This window comes from Nycticebus coucang, chromosome 2, assembly GCF_027406575.1.
Source record: "Nycticebus coucang isolate mNycCou1 chromosome 2, mNycCou1.pri, whole genome shotgun sequence".
NCBI classification, from domain to species: domain Eukaryota; kingdom Metazoa; phylum Chordata; class Mammalia; order Primates; family Lorisidae; genus Nycticebus; species Nycticebus coucang.
In genome coordinates, this window is record NC_069781.1 from 117,498,883 (window position 1) to 117,523,514 (window position 24,632).

General features: G+C 52.6%; 3 protein-coding genes across 11 annotated transcripts in view; all 3 read right to left on the bottom strand.

The window, feature by feature from the left end:
* The window catches only part of APC2 (APC regulator of WNT signaling pathway 2), a 28,756-nt gene extending 20,912 nt beyond the window's left edge, over window positions 1–7,844 (bottom strand). For 3 of the 4 annotated variants that reach the window (XR_008378001.1, XM_053581280.1, XM_053581279.1), the window contains exons 1-4: window positions 7,748–7,844; window positions 530–688; window positions 331–421; window positions 54–234 (exon numbers count right to left, since the gene is read on the bottom strand). Coding sequence is in view for 3 of the 4 variants with exons in the window: in XM_053581280.1 (XP_053437255.1) it covers window positions 54–234; window positions 331–421; window positions 530–688; window positions 7,748–7,801 (485 nt within the window). In the remaining variant the exon portion in view is untranslated. Of the gene's footprint in view, window positions 1–53; window positions 235–330; window positions 422–529; window positions 689–3,392; window positions 3,451–7,747 lie in introns of those variants that run through there. The other variant, XM_053581281.1, reaches the window with a different exon arrangement.
* A 9,335-nt stretch (window positions 7,845–17,179) lies between these two features.
* On the bottom strand, window positions 17,180–19,373 carry RPS15 (ribosomal protein S15). 2 transcript variants are annotated; one of them, XM_053581311.1, is made up of 4 exons: window positions 19,356–19,373; window positions 18,921–19,006; window positions 17,436–17,670; window positions 17,180–17,342 (listed from the first exon to the last, which is right to left on the bottom strand). In XM_053581311.1, the coding sequence occupies exons 1-4, from the start codon at window positions 19,356–19,358 to the stop codon at window positions 17,229–17,231; spliced, it is 438 nt and encodes a 145-aa protein (XP_053437286.1). In that variant the 5' UTR covers window positions 19,359–19,373; the 3' UTR covers window positions 17,180–17,228. The 2 variants fall into 2 exon arrangements, with proteins under 2 accessions (XP_053437286.1, XP_053437282.1); XM_053581307.1 differs by lacking the exon at window positions 19,356–19,373 and adding an exon at window positions 19,124–19,341 and having other exon boundaries at window positions 17,436–17,756.
* A 4,236-nt stretch (window positions 19,374–23,609) lies between these two features.
* DAZAP1 (DAZ associated protein 1) overlaps window positions 23,610–24,632 on the bottom strand; it is a 31,931-nt gene continuing 30,908 nt past the window's right edge. For 3 of the 5 annotated variants that reach the window (XM_053581347.1, XM_053581340.1, XM_053581352.1), the window contains exon 12: window positions 23,610–24,548. In XM_053581347.1, coding sequence (XP_053437322.1) covers window positions 24,373–24,548 — 176 coding nt within the window. In that variant the 3' untranslated portion in view covers window positions 23,610–24,372. The remainder of the gene's footprint in view (window positions 24,549–24,632) is intronic. The other 2 variants (XM_053581349.1, XM_053581345.1) reach the window with 1 other exon arrangement.

Genomic DNA, 24,632 nt, shown 5'->3' on the forward strand with positions numbered 1-24,632 from the left:
CCCCACCCTCCCTACCCTACCCCCCACCCTGTCCAGTTCTGACATTCTCTCACCGTTCCCGGTCTAGTTCCTCCAGCAGCCGGATGGTAGCCTGGCTCAGCTCCCCAAAACTGTCTTTAGAGGGTCCAGAGGCATGTACTGGGCTTCCCTCGGGGGTCCGGGTGACAGGCTCTGGGTCCAGAGCAGGCGGCTGGAACTTGAGATTGTACAGGCTGGTGATGTCCATCTGCAGGGCTAGATAGGTACAGAAGGCAAAGGTGAAGGTCAGTGCCCATGCCTGCTCTTCAGTCCCCTTCCTGCTAGGGGTCAGTCCCCCAGCCAGCCCCTCACCTTTCAGCTGTTCCAGGACCTCTGTCTGCCCAGAGGACACCAGCACTCGTGCCTCTTGCTCCAGCTTACCCTGTAGGTGCTTCAGAACCTCCTGAAGGTAGGGTGGGAAAGGGACCAGGAGGCATCAGCCCACTGTTCCGGGCTGCCCAGGACCCACCCATCCTGTGACCCTGGGCCATGTCTTCCACCAGACCATCACCTTCATGCCAGATGTCTCTGTTTCCAACTTGAACAGGTGGCTGGAGTTGTCCCGTAGCTCCTGCCTCAGGTGACTGTTCTCGGCCTTCAAGGCCTCCACCTGCCGCACAAGCTGCTCGTAAGATGCCACAGAACTCGTCATCTTCAGTTCCTGTAGTGACTGGGGCCACAGGGTAAGAGAGTTCAGCCTAAGGTCCAAGGGGGGGCACAGGTGACACCTTCCAAGACCTAGGCCTCAGCTATCACCCATCTCTAGGAGTGGGTCCCAGGCAAGAGTGTCTCATGTCTCGAATTAACCACTAAGGGTGGGACACTGTTGGCCTGGAAAGCCGGGGCACAGGCAGTGTGCCAGATGGAGTGAGAAATATGGGTAGCCACAAGGGGAGAAAGAGCTACTGAGCCATCACACAAGTGTTCAGACACACAGACAGCCAAATGCCCAACTGACAGCATACGGGTCTGCCCATCATTTGCAGTCTCCCAGACACACATGTGTGCTCACAGCTAGTTGACAGATAGATGACAGCTGAGACAGTCTAAACCGGCAGATGGGCTGACCAGCCCAATGCCCCCAGCTTCACAGACACAGTCACAGCCAGAGAAGGCAACAGCAAGACAGACAGGACTCTCCCACACAGACATGGAGGCTGACAGCCAGAGAGACTGAGTTGACAGACCCCTCAGCCAGACAGTAAGGACATCTTAAGGGTCAACAGATAATACCTAAGGAACAGTAGGCTGATGGGGGAGCCCCTGGCAGCTCAACAGCCAGAGAGATAGACCCTAGCCCACCATGACCACTCCTGGTGTCCGAGATCTGGACCTCCTGCAGCTCCACCTCCGCATCAGTATCTGGGTCTTGGGTAGCTACTTTTGACATCCCAGCACCCTCTGATCAGCCTTCAGCTAGTGCCCGCTGGCTTGGCATCCCTGCCCCCATGCCCTGGGCTCTGCTGCCACTACCACCTGCTGCCTCTTTGTGCCTCCGCTGTCTTCTCCCTGGCCCAGCCTCCTCCTCCTGTCCAGCTGGCCAGCACCTCCTCTCTTAGCTCAGCCATACAGTCCCCCATCCCCCCTTAGAATGCCCTTCCCTCTTTGTTCCCTTCCCACCAGCGCTCCCTCTCCCTCTGCCTTTGTCTGAGGCTCACCAATGGCAGCCCATCCCCTTTGCCAGCTCCTCCATGGAAGCCTCCTCCCCAAATCAACCCTTCCCTGTCCCCTATTCCTCCCCCTCCCTACCCCACCTGGCCATGAACATTCATTCCCTTGCTCATTCATTCTCCTCTTCCTTCTCCTACCCCAAGAAACCCCAGCCCACCCCGATGTCACCAAAGGCACAGCTGGGAGGGAGTAGGGAGGGGGTGTGCAGGTCCAGGTGGGGGCACAGGGTCCAGTTATCACAACCTACTCAGAGGACCTACTGTGTGTTCAGTAATGTTATCTGGCTTCTTTCTTGTTACAGTTCTGAGTCTCAGGGACCACCATTAGGCTGTTCCCAGAGAAGAAACTGAGGCCTGGGGTGGGGGTGGGGGAATAGACCCAGTAAGGAAGTGTACAAGGCATGACCACGACTTGGACCTTGCCCCTGGGAGATGCTCAGAAGTCCAGGCGGTGCTGGAGGCACGACAAGATGGGCCCCCTCTCCAGGACTTGGGTTGCCATCTGGTGAATGGGGAGAGCCTGCACATCTTGGGTCAGCTGATATTTGGGTCAGGTGCACAGGAGGGTCAGAGTGGGAGAAGGTATGTCAGGTGGGGGAGACAAGCAGCCTGGGGGAGATCCTGAGGTCTGGCTCAGGCCCGCTGTCCTGGCTGAGGCCACCATACCATGCCCAGCCAGGCGGAAGCACAAGATGAAGTACAAACCGCTCCCCAAATCCAGGCCTTCTTCCTAAGCTGAACCCACATGGTCCAGGCCAACCCTTGGTAATATTCATCCTCCTGCATTTGGTGATCACTCCTGTGTCCTCATCAGAGTGCACTTGACAGCACAGCTGTCCACTGAACTCCTCCTTGTTTCAGCTGAGTGTCCACGATGGCACACTCCCACCAGTTTCTCCAAACTCTGCACAGCTGGACCACCCTCCCCCAACTCATGACATCCTCCTTCAGGGTACTCTCACCAGCCTCTTCCAAGTCATATCCATTCTTCCTGCATAGTCAGAGGGAGCTTTGAAAGTCACAAGTTGGATTCCATTTCCTTCATGCTCAAACATTGTCTATTGCCCCTCAGTGACCTCAGGATGGGATCTGACTTCATATATATCCTGGATCACTTGGAAATCAACTACTATCTTCTCTCAGGCCTTTGCACGCACACTTCCCCTGCCTAGAATTCCTTTCTGGACTCTGGTCATCCTGTACAATGCAACTTCCTCCAGGAAGCCCTCCTGCCTGCACTTCATCCCAGGTCACCTGAGAGATCACCAGAGGGAAAGGAACAATAGCCAGGGCGATCTTACTGGGTGGTGAGTGGCCAAATTTTAAGGGAGGGAGACGGATATGTAATGTCAGGCTCAGAGGAGCCTTGTCATTCCTTTAACTCAAGTCCCTTCTTACAGAGAGAGAAGCTGAGGCCCAGTGAGGGGCAGCAGCTCTCTGCCAAGGCACACAACCTGCCTGCCCACAGACTCACCAACCCCTTACCTCCTAGCATCTCCTGGAGATATGGATGTTGAAGCCCCTGAATAGGTGTGTGCTTAGACCAGCTGCAGCAACACAGACACCCACCTCAAAGAAATAAAGACCCCAGACAGGTGAGGCAGAGAAAGGGATGGAGACCCCCAATACAAGACGGAGGTTGCCACCTCCTCCCTCCCTCCACCCCAGCCTGGCCCTCCATCCAGGGAGGAGGCATCCGCTTACTTGCAGCTGGGCTGGCTGGGACGCCCAGGCCTGAGGCCTCCTCCCACCTTGCAGCTCGGCGGGCCCCGGGTTGCCGCGAAACGCGGGCTCCGGGGCTCAGGGGTCTCCGCTGAGCGGACAAAGCTCAGTCTGGGCCTGGCCAGGCGGCGCCGCCGCTCTGGTGGCTGGGTGAAACCACCGTGAGGGGAGGGGAGGGGAGGATGAGGGATGCGGGATGCCGGCGCTGCGGCCAATGACGGCGGGGGAAGACGGACTGATGCCATGACAACAGCCAATGGCGGCCTGGGGCGGGGACCGGAGGCAGCAGGGCATCTGGCCTCTGTGCGGGCTGTGAGGGTAGGGGGGGCAGCGGCTGTGTATGCTGCGGGAGAACCCCCGAGGGGTAGGGGGTGCTCGGAGGACCAGGGTCCTGTGCCCCTTACATTATTGTAGGCCTCTTAGAGCCCTTCCCGCAGCTGGACTCGCAGAATTGGAAAGTAAGACACCAAGGCTTGGATGTTACATCAGAATTTTGGTGGGGGCAAGGGCCAGGCCAAACTCTTCCCCACAGATCCAGCCTGGCCTGTACGGATGTGTCAGGGCGGGACAAGAGTCCAGGCTGGAGCTCCCCGAGGGTACTGGCTGGAAGAAGGTGAGGGACCGTTGGGAGAGAGGCAGGGATGCTGGGCATTATCCAAGACCCTGCACCTTCCCCTCTTCTCCCTGTCCCCCTACCCTCATCCCACCCCTCATGGCATAGCGCACAGCTTCAGGTCAGGTTCTTCTATAACTCTGCCTCCTTCCCCACATCTCTCCATTCCTCTGTTTCCCCTCAGTCTCTATCTCCCTGGGTCTCTGTCCCTTGTCCCACTCTTAATTCACACTCACAAAAGGGAAGCCAAAAGAGAGAAGGTCCTGGGGTCCGTCCCAAGAGTCCAGGTGTACAGCTGTCCCAGGTCCTCAATGGGTCTCCAGATGCCACTTGAGAGTTTCACACCCACGGCCCAAACCTGCAGCTAGGATACAATCTTTCCTGCTGCCAAGGAAGTTCACAGGATGATACAGAGTCACGGCAATTGCAATGCTCAGTTTACTCCTTTGTAAGACAGGGAGAAGACTGGAGATTTTGGAAGTGCTGGTACAGGGAATGATGGGAAAGGCTGGCCTCAGCAAAGGCACCAGAGGAACAACGCTAGCTTCTGTTGGGTATGGAGTTGGAGACCCTGAGTACCCCATACTGCATACTCAGCAATGCTAGGGCCAAGAGACTCAGGCCTGACTGTCCAGGAGCCTCCAGAACTTGATGCAGCTGTCTCAGTTTGTTGAGTCTGGGGAGTGAACATACAGGCAGAGAAGTTTTTCCAGGAGACCAGGCAGGCTGCCCTGAGAAGGGAACACTGGTGCAAGAGTTGGCCAGGTGACCAAGAATAGAACAGAGGCCCAGGATGAGGGAAGTGCTTGCTCAGGGTTAGTGGGTGTCTGGAGCCATGGGGTAGAGCAGGTGATAGGGTTGACCTGGGCAAGGCAGAAAGGGTTGAGTGCAAGAACAGCCCCCCTGGAGGGTCATGGTGAGACCAAGGCACAGCTGGGAAAAACTGAAATTTGTGGGAGTTGCACGAAGTCTAGGGCTCTGGCTTTAGCTCTGCTCCCCATCCTTGTGTGACCTTAGGCATATCTCTCTCTGGTCTCAGTTTCCAGGGTTTATTTTATTTTATTTTTTTCAGACCAGAGTTTCACTCTGTCACCCTTGGTAGAGTGCTGTGGCATCACAGCTCACAGCAACCTCCAACTCTTGGGCTTAAGTTATTCTCTTGCCTCAGCCTCCCAAGTAACTGGGACTACAGGCACCCGCCACAATGCTCTGCTATTTTTGTTGCAGTTGCCACTGCTGTTTTAGCTAGCCAGGACAGGGTTCAAACCTGCCACCCTCGGTATATGGGGCCAGCGCACTACCCACTGAGCCAAAGGCACCGCCCTCCAGGGGGTTTTAAATAAGTAAATCAACTTTAATTGCATGACTTACAACAGTTGAAGTTTTTCTGGGGGGTGGCCTCTGGAGACAGTCTCATTCTCTTGCTTAGGCTAGAGTGCCCTGGCATCAGCCTAGCTCACATTACCCTCAAACTGCTGGGCTCAAATGATCCTCCTGCTTTAGCTTCCCAAGTAGCTGGGACTACAGTTACATGCTACAACACCCAGCTAATTGTTTCTATTTTTAGTAGAGATGGGGTCTTGCTCTTGATCAGGCTGGTCTTAAACTTCTGATCTCAAGCAATCCTCTTGCCTTGGCTTCCCAAGAGTGGTAGAATTACAGGCATGAGCCACTGTACTAGTCCCTCACACCCCACTTTTTTTTTTTTTGAGACTGACTCTGATGCCCAGGTTAGAGTACCATTGCCTTAGACTAGCTTGAGGCAAACTCAAACTCTGGATTCAAGTGATCCACCTGCCTCAGTCTCCCCAGTAGCTGGGACTACAGATGCCTGTCACAATACACTGCTAATTTTTCTATTTTTAGTAGAGTCTAGGTCTCCCTCTTGCTCAGGCTGGTCTCAAACTCCTGAGCTCAAGCCATCCTCCCTCTATGGCTTCCCAGAGTGCTAGGATTACAGGCTCAGTTTCCAGTTTTGTTCACTGGGGAGAATATGGATAATCCCTGCCTCTTCCTCTAATAGGACAAAGTCCCACCTCCCCTGTTCAATTTCAGATGTCACAGTTCCCAGGACCTTCTCAAGCAGGGATTTGAGGAATCCAGTGGTTCAGTCCTGTTCTCATATACATGGGGAAACTGAAATTCAGACCAGGGAGCATATTCCTTGAGTTCATCCATGAGCCCCATCCAGGACCCCAAAAGTGATTCTGGGCATCCTTCCTCACTCTTCTGAGTGAATCCAGGGCCTGGAAGGCTGAGGGACACAGTGGCTGAGACCCTGAGACAAGACGCCCTGGGCCCAAAGCCTCTGGAACATCAAGTCCCTGACACCCACTCCCCCAAATCCTTGACCCTATAAATCAGACCACATCCAGCTTCAGGCACCACTGGACATTGTAGAATGACAAGAGCCCCTAGGGATCCCAGGCCAACCTTTAGGGTGGGGGCTAAGTGAGGACTCCCTGTTCTCCCATTGCACAGTGTGGGAGCTTAGCCTGGTCATGTTCCCAGGCTCCCTTCCTGAGATCCTCCGCACCCCTTGCTGCTGCTGGGTTGAGGGCTAAGTTCCATTAAGGGGCTCGCTTCTGCCCACCTCTGCCCTGTGACCCCTCTTCCCAAGCACGCAGTGTGGCACAGGATTCACCCCCTGAGTATCTTTGGGCCTTCTGAGTCTGACCTCAGGCTGTCCCTGCCTCCTCATGTGCCACCCTTATCCGAGTCTCCTCAGTGCCAGGGGCTGAGGGTGCAAAGGGAGAGTTCCCACTTGAGTTGGGTGGGGGCAGAGAGAATCACGAAGACATTTGGTGCAGGAGTATAGAGATAGGGCCACGAACTGAGTGACCGTCAGTGTCCTGGCAGGTGAGAAGGCTTGTCACCAGAGGTGGGTGAGTGATGGGGCAGGCCTGTCCAGGCCGCGCCCTGCAGCTCAACTACGGCTTTGGGCCTCAGTTTCCCCGGGTGGTGAGCAGGCAGAGGCGCAGCCCCTTCAGCACCGCGGACAGCTGCCCTAGTCCCTGGGCGTGTCCTCTGCGGGCGCCTCTGCTCTGCAGTCAGTCTCTGGCCCTACTCGAGGCTTGACCTTGGGTTTCCCACTGGACCCTCCAGCCTCGGTTTCCCCTTAAATGAGGAATGTTGTAGCCCCGGGATTCAGAACGGTTACAGAAGCCAGGGAAGCTCTGGGGTCGAGAAGGGATGGATGTTATGACTAGCTGCGTTGGTGAACGTTCAAGTAGGCCCGATGCTCCGTGCCCAGAGAGGGAAACTGAGGCCCAAAGAAGTGCAGGGCGTGTCCCAGTATCCCCACCATGCGCCTGGCAGAGCCTCCATACAGTGCGGCCCCGCCGCAGCCCCCACCGCCTCCCAGATGGCCTCGGCTCAAGTGTTCCAGTCCGGGTAATGAGGTGGGGTCCAAGGGTCTCCATAGGAGGCTGAGGCCTGTGCCGGGCCAGGACTGGACCGAGCGAGGCCTGCGCTTGCGCAGACGGGGGAGGGGGCGCTGCAGCGCCAGGAAGGGGCCCTAGCCGTCCGAACGTCCCGAGGTGGTTTCCCAGGCAACTGTCTCCACAGCAACTGCGCTAGACCCCCCGACCCCGACTCGTCAAATCTCACTGTACTTGCCAGTGTGCCCCCGGCAGCCGGGACCACCGTTCCAGCGGTTTAGAATCCGCTCGGGCTGCGCCCAGGCCAGACCCACCCCCTATCCTGCAGGATCCCCGTGCCCTACCTGGTCCCCGAAGAAGGTCGAGTGCAGCAGGCTGAGCAGCCCCAAGAGCCCCATGGAGCCGTGGCCGCCAGGATCGGCCGGCGCCCCGCCCCTGGGCCTCCGGGGTGGGGGTGAGGACTGCGATTTGGGATGCCATGCGCTTGCGCAGAGGGGCAGGGAGGGGTCAACCAAGGGGCTAGGCGGGGCTCCCCCGAAAAGGGGCGGAGAAGAGGATCCGGTGAGGCTTGGCGGACCTCGCAGAGGCGGGGCTCGGAGTCCCTTGGGGCTGCCGACTAAAGAGACACCGCGGGAAGAACTCCGGGAATGGGAGGTGAAGGGACCCGCATAGGCAGAGGGGCGAGATGTAGGAAGATGTAGAATTTCCCAGCGGGAAGTTCTAACAAGGCTGGAGATGAGGGTTCCCATGAGGGAGGAGGAAAGATAAGGAGAGGTTCACGCAGGATGGGGGACCCCAAACGGGAAGGGACCAGGGCTCGGGGAGGCTAGCAGGGTTTCATGTGGAATGGAGATCTCGGAGGGACAGACACAGGCGTCACCATGAGTCTCAGCCCGCTGCTCGCTCGACAGCCTCTATGCGGAAGCTGGGACACCTTCTTGAGTATGTCCGGAGCCAAGTTTATTAGTCATTCAGCAAACATTTGCAGTGCACCAACTATTTGCCAGGCTCTGAGCTTGGCGCCCGGCGTATGGGGGCAGGACCACACATTCAGTCATTTGACATTTTTTTTTTTTTTTGAGACAGTCTCACTTTGGCGCTCTGTTAGAGTGCGGTGACATCATAGCTCACAGCAACTTCAAACTCTTGGGGTTAAGCGATTCTCTTGCCTCAGCCTTCCAAGTAGCTGGGACTACAGGCGTCCGCCACAACACCCGGTTATTTTTAGAGGCGGGGTCTGGCTCTAGCTCAGGCTGGACTCCTGAGCTCGGACGATCCCCCGCCTTGGCCTCCCAGAGTGCTGGGATTACAGGCATGAGCCACCGCGCCTGGCCCATGTATTAAGCACCTACTGTGTGCTGGGCACTGTACAACAAATAAAACAGTCAAAACCTTGTCTTTGGGAAACTGACATAAACAGAGAAGAAGTGGGGCAGGGTGTGTGTGCGCGTGGGAATCTGTTGAAAAGGGAGCACTAGGCGGCGCCTGTGGCTCAGTCGGTAAGGCGCCGGCCCCATATACTGAGGGTGGCGGGTTCAAACCCGGCCCTGGCTGAACTGCAACCAAAAAATAGCTGGGCGTTGTGGCGGGCGCCTGTAGTCCCAGCTACTTGGGAGGCTGAGGCAAGAGAATCTCTTAAGCCTAGGAGTTGGAGGTTGCTGTGAGCTGTGTGAGGCCACGACACTCTACCGAGGGCCATAAAGTGAGACTCTATCTCTACAAAAAAAAAAAAAGAAAGAAAGAAAAGAAAAGGGAGCACTTGGGCTCGGCGCCTGTAGCTCAGTGAGTAGGGCGCTGGCCACATACACCGAATCTGGTGGGTTTGGGCCTGCCCCGGGCCTGCTAAACAACTGCAACCAAAAAATAGCTGGGCATTGTGGCAGGCGCCTGTAGTTCCAGCTACTTGGGAGGCTGAGGCAACAGAATCGCTTAAGCCTAAGAGTTTGAGGTTGCTGTGAGCTGTGACGCTCTACGAGTGCGACATAGTGACTGTCTCAAAAAAGAAAGGGGAGGGAGCACTTGAATAGACCCAAGTGCATGGGACAGCATCCAAGCAGAAGAAACAACCACCACAACGGAGAGGGGTAGGGTCTGAGGGGGAGGCGACGGAGCAGGACGTGCAGGGACCCTAGATAAGATCCCTAGATAAGCTGTGCAAGAGCAGGGACTCTCCTGACTTGGCATTCACAGGCACCCTCTGGCAGTCGCATGGACCATGGGCAGCGCCCGGAGACCACAGCTGAGGCGACTGCACTGGTCCAGGTAGGGATGCTGGGGCTTGGGCTGGATGGGGGCCTTGGAGGGAGTATTATTATGAATTACGCCAACCCCTAGGAAAGCAAAGGACAAGTGGCCATGGGAGAAATGGGTTGCTGGATCAGCCAGGGACAGTGCCGCAAGCTGAATGAACACTGAAGGAGGTGGGGTTGCCATCATTGGTGGGAAAAGTGTTCCCGGGTGACAGCATAGCCCAGGTAAAGGTTGGGGGTGGGAGAGAGCCTGGCAAGTCTGAAGGGTGACGGGAGAGGCAGGCAAGCTGGTTTCACGGGGTTACAGTGTGTTTTAAATCGCCATTTGGGCTCAGCACCCATAGCACAATGGTTACGGTGTCAGCCACATACACCAAGGCTGGCAGGTTCGAACCTTGCCAAGGCCAGCTAAACAATGACAACTGCAATTAAAAAAAAAAATAGCCAGGTGTTGTGGTGGGCACCTGTAGGTAGTCCCAGCTACTTGGGAGGCTGAAGCAAGAGAATTGCTTTAGCCCAAGAGTTTGAGATTGCTATGAGCTGTGACAGCACAGTGCTCTACCAAGGGCAACACAGTGAGACTGTCTCAAAATAAATTGCGATCTGGTGGGAGATGATGGGGTTGGTGTGAAGTGGCTTGACCTAGGACAGGGCCTTAGGTCAGCTGACCGACAGCAAGGGGGTGCCTGACCCCAAGCTGCCTGACCCAGAAGGTTGTGGATAGGGCCAGACAGGTCTGTAGGAAGCCAGCTCTGGCCCTGCAGAAGGGAGTGGGTGCACAGTGATAAAAACAGAGGTCTGATGTGGCCAGGGAGATCCAAAGCAGATAACTCAGGCCTTGTATTGGGAAAAAGGCCTAGCAGTGAGACAGTGGGACCTACTCCAAATGCTCTGCCCTTTTCCAGGGACATCCCCCAAATGCTCCTGGAATGAAGGTGCCTCTCGGCCTGAGCTGGCCCTTGAATATCCTATTCTCAACAATAGTTTTTCACTTTAAATACTAATTTTCCAGGTCACACACAATTGATTCAAACTGCAGAAAACTAAGGGAAGTAACCATCACTGGCCACCCTGCCCCAAGCTGACCCAGGGGACACATGGTGACCAGGCTGGACCCTGTGAGGGTGACTTGAGCCTTAAGTGTCCACGGGAGGGGCTTTATAGACACTTTTTCTTTTTTTTTTGAGACAGAGCCTCAAGCTGTCACCCTGGGTAGAGTGCGTGGCATCACAGCTCACAGCAACCTTCAACTTCTGGGCTCAAGAGATTCTCCTGCTTCCACCTCCCAAGTAGCTGGGATTATAGGTGCCTGCCACAATACCTGGCTATTTTTTAGTTGCAGCCATCATTGTTGTTTGGCGGGCCCGGGCTGGATTCGAACCTGCCAGCTCAGGTGTATATGGCTGGCACCGTAGCCACTGGAGCCACAAGCACCAAGCCTATAGACAAACTTTCTGAAAAGATCAGGACAGTAAATATTTCTAGGAGTGTCTGCCTGTCCTAGTGTGAGGGCACCATAAATAGACGAATGATCCCAAGTCAATGAAACTTCATGTGCAGGCCAGGTGTGGTGGCTCATGTCTGTAATTCTAGCATTCTAAGAGGCGAAGGCTTGCAGGTTGCTTGAGCTCCAGAGTTTGAGACCAGCCTGAGCAAGACTGAGACTCCATCTCTATGATAGAAAAACTGAGGTAGGAGAATTGCTTGAGCCCAGGAGTTCAAGGTTGCTGTGAACTATGATGATGCCATGGCACTCAACCCAGAGCAAGAGAATGAGACTGTCTTAAGGAGCCAGGCACAGTGGCTCACTCCTGTAATCCTAGCACTATGGGAGGCCCAGGAGGGTAGACTGCTTAAGCTCATGAGTTTGAGACCAGCCTGAGCAAAAAAGATCCTGTCTGTACTAAAAATTGAAAAACTGAGGCAAGAGGATCACTTGAGCCCAAGAGTTCAAGGTTGCTGTGAGCTATGATGCTATAGTACTCTACCTAGAGAGTGAAACTGTCTCAAAAAAAAAAAAAAAACAAAAAACCGGGTGGCGCCTGTGGCTCAGTTGGTAAGGCGCCGGCCCCATATACCGAGGGTGGTGGGTTCAAACCCAGCCCCGGCTGAACTGCAACCAAAAAATAGCTGGGCGTTGTGGCGGGCACCTGTAGTCCCAGCTACTTGGGAGGCTGAGGCAAGAGAATCACTTAAGCCCAGGAGTTGGAGGCTGCTGTGAGCTGTGTGATGCCATGGCACTCTACCGAGGGCCATAAAGTGAGACTCTGTCTCTACAAAAAAAAAAAAAACAAAAAAAAAAAACTTTCATGTGCAGCCACAGCACTCATTCCACTCCCACCAGACATCTCCTGGGTTTGTTCCCAAGTTAGTGCCTAAGGCCCCCAACCATGAATGTGGCTCACAAACATCTCCCCCACACGTGTACATGCCCACTTTGCTCCTGTAGGTGGAACTGGTGGCTCAAAAGCACCAGCCATTTTTTTTTTTTTTTTTTAGAGGCCTCAAAAAGACGTAATAGTTGGAGATGTAAAAGGGTGCCAACCACTGTGGAAAAAGTCTTGAGATTTGTTATTTATTTTTTTGGAGACAGAGTCTCACTATGTCACCCTGGGTAGAGCACCATGGAGTCAATGCAACCTCAAACTCGTGGGCTTTTAAGCGATTCTCTTGCCTCGCCTCCCGAGTAATGGGGATTACAGGCGCCCACCACAATGCCTGGCTATTTTTTTGTTGCAGTTGCCATTGTTTAGCTGGCTCGGGCGGGTTTGGCTGGTTTGAGCCCAACCAGGCCTGCTAAACAATGACAACTGCAACCAAAAAAATAGCCAGGCATTGTGGTGGGCGCCTGTAATCCCCATTACTCCGGAGGCTGAGGCAAGACAATCGCTTTAAAGCCCACGAGTTTGAGGTTGCTGTGAAGTGTGACGCCACAGCACTCTACCCAGGGCCACATACTGAGGTCCTATCTAAAAAAAAAAAAAAAAATCAACAACCTCGAATTCTTGGGCTCAAGTTATCCTCCTGCCTCAGCCTCCCCAGTAGCTAGGACTATAGGTATGCACCACAACTGGCTAGTTTTTCTATTTTTTTGTAGAGATGGGTCTTCTTGTGTTGCTTAGGCTGGTTGGAACTCCTGGGCTCAAGCCATCCTCCTATCTCAGTCTCCCAGAATGATGGGATTACAAGAATGAAGCACCACACCCAGCCTGTGGAAAACTTTTAGTTGGTTTGAAGCCCAGTCAAGCTCAAGGGACAATCCACAAGCAAATTTTGAAGTATCTTTTTTTTTTTTTTTTGAGACAAGAGTTTCACTCAGTTGCCTTAGGGTTGAGTGCTGTGGTGTCACAGCTCACAACCTCAAACTCATAGGCTCCAGGGATCCTCTTATCTCAGCCTCCTAAGTAGCTGTGACTACAGGCACCAGCCACAATACCCAGCTAGTTTTTCTTTCTTTTTTTTTTTTTTGTAGAGACAGAGTCTCACTGTACCACCCTCGGGTAGAGTGCCATGAGGTCACACGGCTCACAGCAACCTCTAACTCTTGGGCCTACGTGATTCTCTTGCCTCAGCCTCCCAAGCAGCTAGGACTACAGGCGCCGGCCACAACGCCTGTCTATAGTTTTTCTTTTTTGAGACAGTTTCATTTTGTCACCCTCAGTTGAGTGCAATGATATCATGGCTGACAGCAACCTTATACTTTATTTTTTTTTTTGAGAAAGAGCCTCAAGCTGTTGCCCTCAGTTGAGTGCTGTAGCATCACAGCTCACAGTAAACTCCAACTCCTGGGCTTAGGCAATTCTCTTGCCTCAGCCTCCCAAGTAGCTGGGACTACAGGCATCCACCATAATGCCCGGCTATGTTTTGGTTGTAGTTGGCAGGCTCGGGCTAGATTGGAACCTGCCAGCTCTGGTGTATGTGGCTGGCGCCTTAGCCGCTTGAGTTATAGGCACCAAACCAAGCAACCTCAAACTCTTGGGCTCAAGCAATTCTCTTGCCTGAGCCGCCCAGTAGCTGGGACTACAGGCATCCGCCACAAACCCCCGGTTATTTTTAGAGATGGGGTCTCACTCTTGCTCAGGGTGGTCTCAAACCTGTGAGCTCAGGGCCATCTACCCACCTCAACCCTTCCAGAGTGCTAGGATTACAGGTGTGAACTGAGCCCAGCCTCGCTAGTTTAGCTAGTTATTCTATTTTTAGTAGAGACAGGGTTCTCACTCTTGCTCGGGCTGGTCTTGAATGCCTGAGCTCACCTTGGCTTAGTTCAATATACCCCACCTGGGATCTATGTACTAGGTTAGTACATAGAGGGATGCACAATTTCCTGTGATCTATGTACTAGGTTTGTACTAGTTTAGGAAATTGTACATCCCTCTCCTGGGTAAATTTGATGTTACACAGGAGCACACACAACTTTGGATACATCCATTAGGATAAAGAGCCCACAGAGGGCAACAGATGACAATTGCTCGGAATGCTAAAGCCACTGAAAACTCCTCTGGAACACTTTCCTAATCATGCTGTGGGCTTCAAATACAGCCTCAAAAGGATCCCCATGAAACACACCCTAGGTAGAGTGCCATCATCTTAGTTCACAGCAACCTCAAACTCCTGGACTCAAATGACCCTTTTGCTTTTTAACCTCCCAAGTAGCTGGGACTGCAGATGCCCATCACAATGTTGGGCTTTTTCGTTCTTTCACCTTGGTAGAGTGCTCTGACATCACAGCTCACAGAAACCTCAAACTTTTGGGCTCAAGTGATTCTCTTGTGCCAGCCTCCTGAGGAGCTGGGAATACGGGCACCTGCCACAACACCCAGCTATTTTTAGAAATGGGGTCTTAAACCTATGAGCTCAAGTGCTAAGATTATAGGCGCTAGCCACTGCACTCAGCTCTAGTTTTTCTATATATTTTTTTTGTAGAGTCAGAGTCTCACTTTATGGCCCTTGGTAGAGTGCCGTGGCCTCACACAGTTCACAGCAACCTCCAACTCCTGGGCTTAAGCGATTCTCTTGCCTCAGCCTCCCAAGTAGCTGGGACTACAGGTGCCCGCCACAACGCCCGGCTATTTTTTGGTTGCAGTTTAGCCGGGGCCGGGTTTGAACCTGCCACCCTCCATATATGGGGCCGGCGCCTTACGGACTGAGCCACAGGCGCCGCCCTAGTTTTTCTGTATTTTCAGTACAGACAGGGTCTTGCTCTTGCTCAGGCTGGTCTCAAACTCATGATCTCTAGCAATCTACCCACCTTGGCCTCCCAAAGAGCTTTAGCTAATTTACACATGTGAGTTACCATGCCCAGCCATCCCAGTTTTCTTGCCTGTCTCCCCCAAGCAAGGCTGTTCTGCTTTATAGCTATGAGAGTAAAGAGGGAAATATAGAAGCACAGAATGTACATTAGTGCTTAAGGCTGAGGGAATAGGAGAAGGCAGGGTTTTTTAATAAGATGATGAAAATTCTGAACTTTAATCATAGTTCCACATATTTATGAATATGTTGAACAAAAACAAAAACCACTGACTTGCACACTTTGAACTGTATGGTATGAGAACCATCTTAATAAAGCTGTTTCAAAATAAATTCTAGGGGCGGCACCTGTGGCTCAGTCGGTAAGGCACGGGCCCCATATACCAAGGGTGGCGGGTTCAAACCCAGCCCCAGCCAAACTGCAACCAAAAAAAAAAAGCCGGGCGTTGTGGCAGGCACCTGTAGTCCCAGCTACTCGGGAGGCTGAGGCAAGAGAATCGCTTAAGCCCAGGAGTTGGAGGTTGCTGTGAGCTGTCTGAGGCCACGGCACTCTACCGAGGGCCATAAAGTGAGACTCTGTCTCTACAAAAAAAATAAATAAAATAATAATAAATTCTAGTACTCTGGGAGGTTGAGGGGGGTGGATCACCTGAGCTCACAGGTTCAAAACCAGCCTGAGCCAGAGCAGGACCTGGTCTCTAAAAAATAGCCTGATGTTGTAGCAGGCGCCTGTAGCCCCAACTACTCGAGTGGCTGAGGTAAGAGAATTGCTTGAGCCCAGGAATCTGAGGTTGCTGTCAGCCATGATGCCTTAGCACTCTACCCAGGACTATGGGTGAGACTTTGCCTCAAAAATAAAAAATAAATCAAGAAAGAACTAAATCAGTGGTTACCAGAGAGTGATTGCTAATGGGACCAGGCTTCCACAATGTTCTGGAAATTAGTGGTGATGGTTATATGGTTTTGTAAAGTTTTATGGAATGTGAATTGTATTTCTTGAGAAAAGGTTATGCAGATCTGTACTGACATAGAACGATGTCCCTGATATTTTATTGAATGAAAAATGAACACTTAGTACAACCAACTGTATAGAACAAAATGAGCCCTGCAACCTAAGCTCTCTCAGGCTTACCCGAGTGTAGACATTGAGAAGCACCAGATCTGCAGAGGTTTGCTCTGGGCTCTCTGGTTTCACCCATTGCAACAGGAAATCACAATCTCTCCAGTCGTCTTAGAGCTTCTCCCTTGCCAGACCTCCTGCTCAGTTTACAGAGTTCAGAATAGGGTTCCCCAGGGCAGATGGATGCAAGAGAAAAGTGGGGTGAGAACTGAGGAGTCTCCTATCCAGCTGCCATGTCTGTACACTGTAGGTCTTTCCGCTGAACTGAACCAAGTTTCTAACCCTGTGGATCCGTCCTTTCACTGCATCTACTTGCTTCCCAACCAGAGACTGCAAATAAAATGACCCACACTGTTATGGGATTCCAAACCATGAGCATGATCAAATGGAGTTGAAATCTGGACAACAGTCACAGGTGGCCATCACCAAGAAGGGGTATGGGCCTTTCAATCACTCTACCACCCCCTGACCACTATTCTTTTGGGAGACCTCACTAAGGTGCAGCACCTAACAGCCACCTGAACTGCTCTAGTGGACACCCAATGGGCACTAAAGCTAACATCTCCCTGTCCCCCCCACCTCCATGGATGATGGTGACTCTGACCCTTCTCACTGGCTCCCATCATATTCTTCTACTGACTATCAGAGAGCCCACATATGACCCTGTACCTCCAGCCCAGCTGTCCCAGAGGCATGACCACCTTTTGCTTGTTCTTTCAAGCACCCTACAGGCCCAACATTTCTTCCCCTTATGAAGAGACACATCTGCTCAGGAATACATCAGGCCCTTTAGTATTGTATAACCCACCCACTAGACACCCCACTGTCCTGGGAGATGGAGGACTAGGGTTGGCTGCAGCCTCTCAGGAGCATATAGGAGCAGTAAAGCCTCCAGAAGGACAGGTGAACACAGCGTCAGGAGCCTCAGGCATGTGCATGAAGCTGGGAGGGGCAGAGACTCAGCTCACACACCTCCCCTGTGGGACCCACCCCAGCTGAAGCATGAACCTAAGGATGTAAGGCCCCAGAGATGGAAGGGGCTGGAGGGGAGATATTACACCTAGCCAGGACTTGCCATGAGTGCATACTACCCAGCCTCTTACTGTGAATCAGACCTCTTCCAAAGGGGATGATGAAATGTCTGCCCCAGAGGCTTGAAAAGGTATGTACACTTGAGAACTGGAGAAGTATCTTTATTGGCTGGGCAGCCTACTTGAGAGGGATGAAGCGGGAGGAGTGGGTGGCCCCAATGCCAGGACGGCCATGCTTCACAGGCTTGTAGGTGATGGAGAACTCCCCTAGGTAGTGACCGATCATCTCAGGCTGTGGGAACAGAGGTGGGCTTCAGGTGACTGTTGGAGGATAGGCAACCCAGCCACCCCAGGACAACCCTCATGGACAATCTACCATACGTACCTTAATCTCCACCTGGTTGAAGGTCTTGCCATTGTAGACACCCACCATGCTGCCCACCATTTCAGGTAGGATGATCATGTCCCGCAGGTGTGTCTTCACCACCTCTGGCTTCTCCATGGGTGGTGCCTCCTTCTTGGCCTTACGCAAGCGCTTCAGCAGTGAGTGCTGCTTGCGGCGCAAGCCTCTGTTCAGCCGCCGCCGCTGGCGAGCACTGTAAAGCTGCATCAGCTGCTCACTGGGGGGACAGCACAGGCAGTGTGGGTGGCCCGAGACTCCCTCCATAGCCACAGATGCCTCCTTCCCCATAATTGGGATGAACCTCTCAAATTAAAGAACATGGAAGCGTTTCCGCAGGAAACCCAGACTACATAAAAGGAGGGCCTGTAATACCAGCACTCTGGGAGGCCAAGACAGGAGAATCACTTCAGCCCTAAAATTCCAAGCACGGAGGAATGAGCCTGTAGTCCCTGGTGTTTGGGAGGCTGAGGCGGGAGGATTACTCTAGCATTGGAGTTCAAGACTGCAATGAGCTATGATCATGCAATTGCACTCCAGTCCAGATGATAGCCTCTGTCTCAAAACAATCAAATTAAAAAGAAAAATTAAGAAAGAAAAGGACCAGTGTCTCAAAGCGGCTTAGCAATGGAACCTCATGGACAAAATGGTGTATCCACAAAAGTAACATAGCTAAAGCCAAAGGCATCTACAAAATCCAAGCCTGGAGCCAATTGGAGGCACCCCCAGTAAGGTAGAAGACTGCAGAAAGCCCAAGGAGCTGAGTGGCTCCCCCGTGCCAGGCAGCAACTCAGGTGTCAGCAAGCTCTCCTGTGCACCCTCGGGAGCCAGGACTTCACACCCCACCCCCAACAGGGACAGCCTGCCTTTTTTTTTTTTAGTCCCCAGAGGCAGTCTCAGTCTTCCTGGGGTTGAATGCCATGGCGTCATAGCTCACAGCAACCTCAAACTCTTGGGCTCAAGCGATTCTCTTGCCTCAGCTCCCCAAGTAGCTGGGACTACAGGCGCCGCCACAACGCCAGGCTATTTTCTTGTTGCAGTTCTCATTGTTGTTTAGCTGGCCCGGGCCGGGTTCGAACCCACCAGCATAGGTGTATGTAGCCGGCGCCCTAACCACTGAGCTACGGGCACCGAACCGATGCCCGGCTATTTTTTAGAGACGGGGTCTCAGACTGGTCTCCAACTCCCGAGCTCAAGCAATCGGCCCGCCTCGGCCTCCAGTGTTGGGTGTACAGGCGTTAGCCACCGCGCCCCGGCCAGGGACGGGCCTTCAAAGCACGAGTCAGACCACTACCGCCCTGCCTAGGAAGCCTACAGAGGTCACGCACGCCCATCCCGCTGCCAATTTCCTTAAGACAGTGGGCTGCACGCAGCGTTTCCATTTCCAGCCAGTTGAAAAGGGCAGACTAGCGCAGGGACCTCCTGGCCCACCCGCGGTCCCCCGGGGAGGCCCCCGTCCTGCCGCCTTACTAGGACATATCCAGCAACTGGTCGAGATCCACGCCACGGTAGGTGAACTTGCGGAAGGTCCGCTTCTTCTTTTGCTCCACTTCTGCCTGCGCGGACGTGGGCAGGGGATCAGCGGGAAGCCGACACCCACCTCCCGCGGCCCCGGACGCCCCCGCCGACGCAGGCGAGATCACCAGGCCGAAGTCCCCGCGGGGACATAGCACCTCGAGACCCTCCGAGGAGGCCTGCACAGCTCCGGAGCTCAGGGACCCGTCCGGCCTTCCCCGCCTTCCGGCGTCCACAACTAGCGGGCCCACCTTGCGTTCCCATTCCGCAGCCCTGGGAGCCAAAAGCGGCCGCCGCAACCACGAGCCTTGGCCCCGAACCCCACGGCATAACTAAAGTTCGGATGGAGCCGGATAGGTCAAGTAAGACGCGCTAAACGGCAACACTCACCATCTTGTCGCTTTCCCGGAAAAGGCCCCTCCTACCTGCGCCTGCGCAGTTATCGCGAGGTCGCTGGCGAGTCACGCCCCTCGGCTGTGCGCGCTCTAGCGCTTCCGTCTCCCCAGCGGCAGACGCGCGCCCTCTGCCGTTCGGAGGGCAGAACACAGGCTGCTGGTATCAAAAGGGTAGCTACCGCGGTTCTGCGGAGCCCCTTCCTCCTGGGAAGGCTCTTGGGACACGTCATTACCCTTTATTGAGCCTCAGGCTCATGTTTTGTCCCCTACAAAAATACTCTCAACAAGTATTTATGCAGCCAGTGTTGTTTGAAAGTAGGTGTGGTTTGGGTCCCACTGGGTGAGGCACATGGTTACTTACATAAGGAACAGGTCATTACAGATGTCGGGACACAAAGGGGACACTGGCCCTCTGGAAAAACAGCCAGGCTTTAACAGACATAAATCATTAAATAAAGTCAGCATCTGTGGGGCGGCGCCTGTGGCTCAGTGAGTAGGGCGTTGGCCCCATATACCGAGGGTGGTGGGTTCAACAACAAAAAAATAGCAGGGCGTTATGGTGGGCACCTGTAGTCCCAACTACTTGGGAGGCTGAGGCAGGAGAATCGCCTAAGCCCAAGAGCTGGAGGTTGCTGTGAGCTGTGATGTACGGCACACTACTGTGGGCGACAAAGTGAGACTATTTCTAAAAAAAAAAAAAAAAAAGAAGAAGTAGGGGCGGCGCCCCATATACCGAGGGTGGGGGGTTCAAACCCAGCCCCGGCCAAACTGCAAAACCAAAAAATAGCCGGGTGCTGTGGCCGGCGCCTGTAGTCCCAGCTACTCGGGAGGCTGAGGCAAGAGAATCGCTTAAGCCCAGGAGTTGGAGGTTGCTGTGAGCTATGTGAGGCCACGGCACTCTACCAAGGGCCATAAAGTGAGACTCTGTCTCTACAAAAAAAAAAAAAGTCAGCATCTGTGACAATGCATTACCGGGTTTATAACAGGATAGCATAAGTGTAATAACCACCATACCTCAAATAGTGTATGAGCTACAAAACCCTCTACAGCTCACTGGAATTAAGTGGGCATAAACCTGAAGATGACTAAGATGCAGTTATTATATGACCCAGCTATCTCACTTCTGGGCAGAGACCCAAAGCATAAGAAGGAGGGACTCCATGTTCACAGGAGCAGAATTCACAACAGACAGAAGGTGGAAGCAAAACAAGTGATCCATCCCTATGACGGAATACTCTGACACAGGTTACATGATGGCTGGACTTTGAGAACATCATGCTCAGTGAAAGAAGCCAGACACAGGTCATACAGTGTGATTCCACTCCCAGGTCTGTAGAGTCCTCAGAGTCACAGAGACAGAAAGTAGAATGATGGGTGCCAGGGGCTGGGAAGGGGTTGGAAAATTAATGTTTCATGGGGACTGAGTTTCAGTTTGGGAAGATGAGAAAGTTCTGGAAATGGAGGATGGCGATGATTGCACAAAAATGTGTAATACCATTGAATCATACACTTAAAATGGTTTAGATGGTGGTTTTATGTGTATTTTACCACAATTTTAAAAAATATATAGGATACAAGCATTTAAAAAATAAAAAATATTACTTAATGCAAAAGAAAACAGAACAACACAAGAAAAAGCCAGGTGACATAGAGAAAACAAAAAGGAAAATGGCAGATATAAACTGAAGCAGTTATAAATCCCATAATGATCTTTTCATCAACAGACTACATATACAATGGTGGTCAATACCATATATTTATTGTATCTTTCCTGTGTTCAGATATGTTTAGAGACAAACACTCACCATTATGTTAGTTGCCTACAGTACTCAGTAGTCTCAAGCTGTGCAGGTTGCATCTCTACCATACAGTATAGCTACTAGTCTAGGTCTGTGAGTACACTGTGATGTTTGCACACTGAAATCATCTAAGGAGGCAGTTCTCATAATGCGACACCTGTCTGAATAGCAGCAATAACACGGTAGGCAGCCCTAAATTCTGGTACAGAGACCAGTGCAAAGGTCCTGAGACCGGATGACTTGGGTGCTACTGAAACAAAGGCCTATGCTGTCCCATCTGATTCTGCTCAGTTTCTGTGCCTCGGTTTCCCTGTGAGCCTGGAACAATTCTGGGACTGTCTGTTATACATAGTGGAAGTCATTAATATCTAGGGATGAGTCAGTAAGAAGAAAATGCCAGCTTAGCACCTATTGCTCAGTGGCTAGGGTGCCAGCCACATACACTGGGGCTGGCAAGTTCAAACCTGGCCTGGGCCTGCCAAACAACTATGACAACAACAACAATAAAAATAGCCAGGCATTGTGGTGGGTGCTTGTAGTCCCAGCTACTTGGGAGGCTGAGGCAAGAGACTCGCTTAAGCCCAGGAGTTTGAGGTTGCTGTGAACTGTGACACCACGGCACTCTACCCAGGGTGACATAGTGAGACTGTCTCAAAAATAAATAAATGCCCAGGCCAGTAAAGACAAGGATTTGGGGAATCCAAGAGGCCCCACCTGTAGGTAGCCAGAGTCCTCAGGGTGGGTAAAAGAGGAAGTGGCTCTAGACGATTGGTCATGGAGCCAGCCCCAGGAAAGTGTCAAATGACAAAGGAAGCTAATAAGCCCTCTTCAGCTGTGTTCACAGTACCAGAGGGAAGCCAATTAAACTCTACCCATAAGAAGCCAGACTCTCCCTGCCCCCAGGGAGCACAGGGCCTGTGCTTGGGACCTGCACAAGATGAGGTATTACCTAACAAGTGTCTGTCCATTTGCATGTAGCAAACACCATCCTGGGAGCTCCTTGGCTGGCCGGAAACCTGTTGATTTTTTCATGATGCTCCTTTGCCAGGGGAATTAATTTTGCAGATAATGAATCTCACAACAGGAAAGAACTCTTTTTTTTTTTTTTTTTTTGTAGAGACAAAGTCTCACTTTACCGCCCTTGGTAGAGTGCCGTGGCGTCACACGGCTCACAGCAACCTCTGGCTCTTGGGCTTATGTGATTCTCTTGCCTCAGCCTCCCGAGCAGCTGGGACTACAGGCGCCCACCACAACGCCCGGCTATTTTTTTGTTGCAGTTTGGCCGGGGCCGGGTTTGAACCCACCACCCTTGGCATATGGGGCCGGCGCCCTACTCACTGAGCCACAGGCGCCGCCCAGGAAAGAACTCTTACCATTGTGATTCTGTATGGTATGGAGAAGAGGGCCCACTCCTGCCTAACCCTTCTGTAACCTGGGGACACCAGCAGCTCGAGATGGCAGAGAGCTCTGAAAACAGGGCGTATAGGGCTAGTTCTGTGGCCCAGGCCCAAGGGGCTGTCTGCTGCAGGTGTTCCTTTTCTTAGCTCTCCCCAAAGTAAACTAGTGATAGAGTCTTCTGGCTGTCTTGCTCATTATATCCAGCCCAGCACTGTAAGTATCTGAAGTATTTTGGACTTCCTGGTCCTCCTTAGATTTTAAACTTTTTGAGATAGAAGTTTACTTTTGTCGCTCTCAATAGAGTACCGTAGCACCACAGCTCACAGCAACCTCAAACTCTTGGGCTTAAGCAATTCTCTTCCCCCAGCCTCTAAAGTAGCTGGGACTACAGGCACCGGCCACAATGCCCGGCTATTTTTTGGTTGTAGTTGTCATCGTTGTTTGGCAGGCCTGGGCTGGATTGGAACCTGCCAGCTCTGGTGTATATGGCTGGCACCAAGCCAACGCCCAGCTATTTTGTTTAGCAGGCCCAGTGGATGTGGCCAGTGCCCTAAACACTGAACTACAGGTGCCCAGCCATTAAAGTCTTGATTGTCCACGCTAGAATGACAGAGTATCAGCACCCAAAGCTGTCCCTCCCTAATCCCCAGAACCTGTGGATACATCACCTTCTGTAGCCAGACATGATTAAAATGCTTGAGCTGGGGAGAGGGTGGCTGAGCCAGGAGCCCTGCACTGGAATGCAGGCCCACCCCTGACACAAGAACAGGTGGGCAGGACATAGCCTTGATGTCCGTATTCCCAGAAACAAGTGGCCAAACAAGTGGCATCCTAAAATTCACCATCTGTCAGAACCCCAAGATGCAATGAAGGATGTCCTCCCCACCCACCGTCAGGCCAGTGTCCTGGGTGATGTCTCCAGGAAAGCTTCCATAGAATGACCATCACTAAGAGCTGAAGCCGGGGCAAGGGTGCAGCTCAGACCTTGCTCAGGCCCAGAAGTGTCAGCACAGGCCGGAGACCAAGTAGGGAAAACGCGGACACAACGTGGGTTTCTAATCCAAACGCACTTCTCTTTATTCAAACCAGGGTCAAACTGGTCAATGGGAATCACCCTGAAGCCATGTGCCTGAGGGAGGTCGCTTCCAGTAAGGCTGCTGCTGCAGTCCAAGGGTGTTCTGGCCGGCTGTGAGCGACCCCCACAGTGCACCTGCAAACACTACAGGCAGGTCAGTCGACAAAAGCAAGGAATTAAACAAAAAACAAAAACACAGTAGATTTCTTCTTTAAGATCCCAGAGTTTTTGGACCAACGAGTCCCAACCCCCCTAAGCCAGGAGTGAGGGGAATAAAAACGTGCCCCACATCCACCAGTGCCGACGGAAACCCTGTTTTAAATTAAAAAATAAGCCAGTATACATCGTAGAAAATTTCTCTTAAAAATCTCACAATTTGTAAATGTATATTTTTTCTTTAACATAAAAGTTTACAATATACGGTAAAACAAAAGGCTCAGGAAAATAATTTCAAAAAAAGGAAGAAAAAAGAAACCTGAAGTTTTGAATTAAAGCTGCAGACTTTTTTTTTAAACCCTGTTGTTGAACCAGTGACTTTTTTTTATTGTGCTGATGGGTTAGAGAAAGAAATATATTTAAAAACCTCAGTCCAGACACCCACAGCCACCTGCAAAAGCCTTACACCCCTCCCCCCGCCCCCCAAGGTTGAGTTGCTACTTTTCCGCCAAGTTTGTGATTGTCACGAGTTCACAAGTTTCAAATCCTGGGTCTCAGCCATGCAGATGTCCACATGCTGCAGGCTAGCGTCGGTAGGGGTGGAATCCTTGCACGTTATGGTTTTGACCTCGTCCAAAGCCACTGCTGCCGGCCGGGGGGCCCCCAGACCCTGGCACCGAGGGGCCCCCATAGGAGGGGGGCTGCTGGCTGGGGTCCGAGAAGCCCTGTCCAAAGCCGCTCAAGTCCTGCCCGTAACCTGCTGGGAGAAGAGAGTCCATAAGCTCTGGGTGAGGTGGTGATCCCCACATGGCAGCCTCTCTTGGTTGGTGCTGACCTCTGAGCA

Coding starts and splice junctions, on each gene's coding strand:
- RPS15 (XM_053581307.1), bottom strand. CDS start 19,295: ATGCCGTGGGGTTCGGGGCCAAGGCTCGTGGTTGCGGCGGCCGCTTTT. Junction 19,007..19,123: donor CCTCCTCGGAGGGTCTCGAG/GTGCTATGTCCC, acceptor ACGTCCGCGCAG/GCAGAAGTGGAGCAAAAGAA. Junction 17,757..18,920: donor CAGTTGCTGGATATGTCCTA/GTAAGGCGGCAG, acceptor CTTTAATTTGAG/AGGTTCATCCCAATTATGGG.